Raw genomic sequence first — 3,599 nt, 5'->3', positions numbered from 1 at the left:
ACTCTTGAGCGTGGAGGTGGCTGTCCAGGGAGTTACTGTGCACATCCCTACATGCTCACATGGCGGGAGCACACTGCCAAAACAAGAGTGTGCCATAGCCTATATGCAGAGATCTGGTGACTTGTTTTAACCTCTTTCTATGCTAGTACCCGACTATCTACCATGCTCTCTCTCTAGCTTCCTCACACTTTTCCCCTGGGGCAGTTGTGCAGTGATTTATTTAATTTTTCTGCAGCTGATGAACATTTACATTCTAAAAACTATTTACGTGATGGTGTCATTAAGATGCTGGTGGATTCGACCTCACTTGCCTATCCAGGAGTTTCTCAGATGGATTCCTCAAGGTGGGTGAAAGGGTATGCACATTTTTCCCTTAATAGAAAATGCCAAATAAATGTCCAAATAGATGCTACTACCACTGCTACTGACAGCGTATGAGTCCTCGTTTCCAACTACAGCCTTGCCAAGCACTGGAGATTGTCAACTAATACTTTAATCTTACATTAAAATATGCTCTGGTCCCACTGAATAAATCCTGAAAGCAAGACTCAAAGGGATCTTGTTTCCAAGCAACTTAAGAGCATCCCAGAAGACAGCTCAAGAATATGTCTCTTTTGCTTTGACAAACAACAGCCACTTTCCAAACTAGCTCTGCCCAAGATGGTGCCAGCGTGACCGCCCGGTAGACAAGGCAACTCAGCAAGTCACAGAGACCCCGCAGCTGCCTGCTCCCTCCCCTGTGTGCCATTCATGCCAAGTCCCCCATTAAAAGGCCCTGCTTTCTGCCCCCAAAGGGAAGCAGTGCCCTTAAAGGCAGGAGCCTGTACGTCTTCCCCTAAACCAAGCATGGCAGAAAGTCCGTTTCTTAATAGCAGACATCGCTCTTGTTCATTGGACTCTGCAAGCGGTAAGAGAATCTGCGTTTTGTTAACATTCCGTGTTTACAAACATTTTACGTTGTTCACATTATTACTATTATTATTATTTTAGAGACAGGGTCTCGCTCTGTCGCCAAGGCTGGAGCTCAGGGGTGCATTCATAGCTCACTGCAGCCTCGAGATCCTGGACTCAAGCCACCCTCCCACGCCAGCCTCCTGAGTTACTGGGACTACAGGTGCCTGCCACCACGCCCTCCACCCCTAATTTTTAAATGATTCTCATAGAGACAGAATCTCGCTACATTGCCCAGAGTGGCCTCCAATTGCAGGTCTCAAGCCATCCTCCCACCTGAGCCTCCCCGAACGCTGGGAATACAGGTGCGCGCCACCATGCCCGGCCCATATCACATGTTTAATGGTGAAATGATAATGCTGGTTTTATGCATCTGTTCAAGCACATGTTTTTGAAGCATTTTTAGAAAGCACAAAAGCTCATATATGTTCAATGAAGACAATTTGGGAACAAACTTAATGCTGAGCTGGAAAAACATCATACATGCTACTGTCATATATTTAACATATAAATGCAAGCATATTGAGGAAAGTATTCTAAAATGTCCACAGTACTTAAAGCTGAACGGCGGGACCCAGTGGCTTTTCATTTTCCCCCATTTCCCAAATTGTCTTCCATTACCTTGTGCTACTTCAATCTCTGAATCCCAGAGCCTCCCCTGCAACCCGAGGACAAGGGCACGCAAGTCTGAAGGTGCCTTCGCTCGCCGAGAAGAGACTCAGACACGGAATTGTAGCTCAGTTTTATTTCCTACAGAAACAAACATGTAAGCCGGCCTCCTCCAGCGACAAACAATCAGGCCCCCACAATGAAGTGGCCGCTCGTGCAAGGACCATCCCCTAGGGGAGGAGGCACGACCTAGGAAGGGGCACCAGGCTGGGCTTAGCGCCTCTGTCCTGAGTGAAGCAGAGCCAAAAACACAGGCAGAAAGCACTGCACGATCCACATCAACAGGGAAAGCTGCTGGAGACAGGAGCTGATGGAGAGCTGGAGTTGGCGGTGGTCTGCAGCAGTCAGTCGGCTAAATGTGAGGGGCGAAGAACATCAGGTTAAAGGCGACACCTCTGCACCCATCTCCCCGGGCTCCCTCGGGTGGCGGCGGACCTGGTGTACCAGGTCTCTGTTCTGAGACCCTGTGCTTGGGTGTTCCCAGGTCTCTAGCTTTCTACCCCTCCGGGGAGGCGGATCCCAGCCCCCAACCCACCACCATCGTCCGCCCAGTCCCTTCCCTGTCCTGGTCCCGAACCGACATAAACAGTAGGTTGCCGGACACGGTGAAGTCCTTCAGAACCGCCCCTGGTCGGGGGAGCGGTGTGGCATCCGGGGACAGGACCCTGCGGACCAGCTCCGCTTCCATGGGCGATGAGAAAGGCATCGTGATGTTCCCGGTGGGGACCCGGTTAAGGACCTTGGACTATGCCTAGGACTTGGCCGGTGCCCATCTCATCCCCACAGGCTGTCTTCCCACGCACTGGCCCAGGTCCTGAAGCAACCCCACCCAGCTGTCTTGATTCCCCACTTTCCTCTGTTGTACCCCAAGCTGACTCCTGTGTGCCCTTCCAAGGCCCTCCCCACCATGACCCCTGCCGCATCAGCCGTCCCCCCATCACTTGAACCCCCCCAGCCCCATCCAGCCCACACCCCAGCCACCGGCTCCCACCTTGCACGCTTCCCCCCAACTCCTGATCCTTTCTCATACCCAAGACCCCCTACCTCCTGGCGCTTTGCCCGTCACCCCATCGCCCAGCACCCACCGTGCACACGCTCCACCTCCCATCCCCCACCTGCTCCCTTCCTCCGAGCCACACCCCCCCACCTCCAACTCCCAGCCCCCACTCCCCCCCACCCGGCCCCTTACCCCCATCTCCCAAACCCTACCTCCTGCACCTGGCCCTGCCCTCCCCCACCTCCTGGCCCTGCCCCCCACCTCTTGACCCTGTTGCCCCCAACAGGATACAACTGAACCAGGCGTCTTTCCGCCCCCCTGGCCCCGCACTGGCAGCTTCCATTCTGTGCAGAAGCAGCACTGCCACGCGGCACCCGTGGGGCGCCTCCTCCCGGCCCCGAGGCCCTTGCTGCCCCTGCACCCTGGGGACCTCCGTCGCCCGCAGCACCCGCCTCTCCTGGGCCGCCAGGAACGCCAGGGCCTCCTGGGCCATCAGCATCGCCCGCCGCACCCCCTGTGCCCTGGCCTGCGGCCCGCATGGCTCCTGGGCCTCTGTGGTGTGCTCAGAGACAAAGTCAGGGCCCACGAGGACGCGGAGGCAGTGAGGCTGCAGGAAGTTCCGCCCCCTGGCGTGCGTGCGACTGGCAGCCTGGGATCCTCAGGGCGCCTGCGCACAGGGGTCCTACTTCCGGCCCTGAGAGACCCTGGGCGAGCCCTGGAGCACGTGACTGGTTCTCCCCGCCCGCCCCACCCCAAGAGAGCCCGGGCCGGAAGGTGGCCACGATGCCAGCCTGGACCCCTCACCCCTGAGCAGCCGGCTGTCCGCCGGGCCCTTGTCCCGGGAGCCCTGCAGGGAGTCAGGCACGGCGGGGCCCAGCCTGTCCCGTCCCCCTGGTCTCCCTCACACCGAGGAGCAAGGCGGGCCTGGGAACATGGGGCCAGGGCTGTGCGGCCATCGTCCCAGACTCTGCCTGCCCTGCCT

The 3,599-nt window shown here is 57.0% G+C and overlaps 1 protein-coding gene across 2 annotated transcripts; it reads right to left on the bottom strand.

Annotated features, from left to right (window-relative positions):
- Positions 1–1,681: 1,681 nt before the first annotated feature.
- Positions 1,682–3,304, bottom strand: LOC114675017 (cancer/testis antigen 1). 2 transcript variants are annotated; one of them, XM_077988995.1, is made up of 3 exons: positions 2,904–3,304; positions 2,202–2,331; positions 1,682–1,972 (listed from the first exon to the last, which is right to left on the bottom strand). In XM_077988995.1, the coding sequence occupies exons 1-3, from the start codon at positions 3,154–3,156 to the stop codon at positions 1,834–1,836; spliced, it is 522 nt and encodes a 173-aa protein (XP_077845121.1). In that variant the 5' UTR covers positions 3,157–3,304; the 3' UTR covers positions 1,682–1,833. The 2 variants fall into 2 exon arrangements, with proteins under 2 accessions (XP_077845121.1, XP_028698182.1); XM_028842349.2 differs by having other exon boundaries at positions 2,202–2,334; positions 2,907–3,304.
- Positions 3,305–3,599: the final 295 nt, after the last annotated feature.

Source organism: Macaca mulatta, chromosome X, assembly GCF_049350105.2.
Source record: "Macaca mulatta isolate MMU2019108-1 chromosome X, T2T-MMU8v2.0, whole genome shotgun sequence".
Lineage (NCBI taxonomy): Eukaryota > Metazoa > Chordata > Mammalia > Primates > Cercopithecidae > Macaca > Macaca mulatta.
The sequence above is the reverse complement of the archived record's forward strand: the minus strand, read 5'-3'. Positions and strand labels throughout refer to the sequence as shown.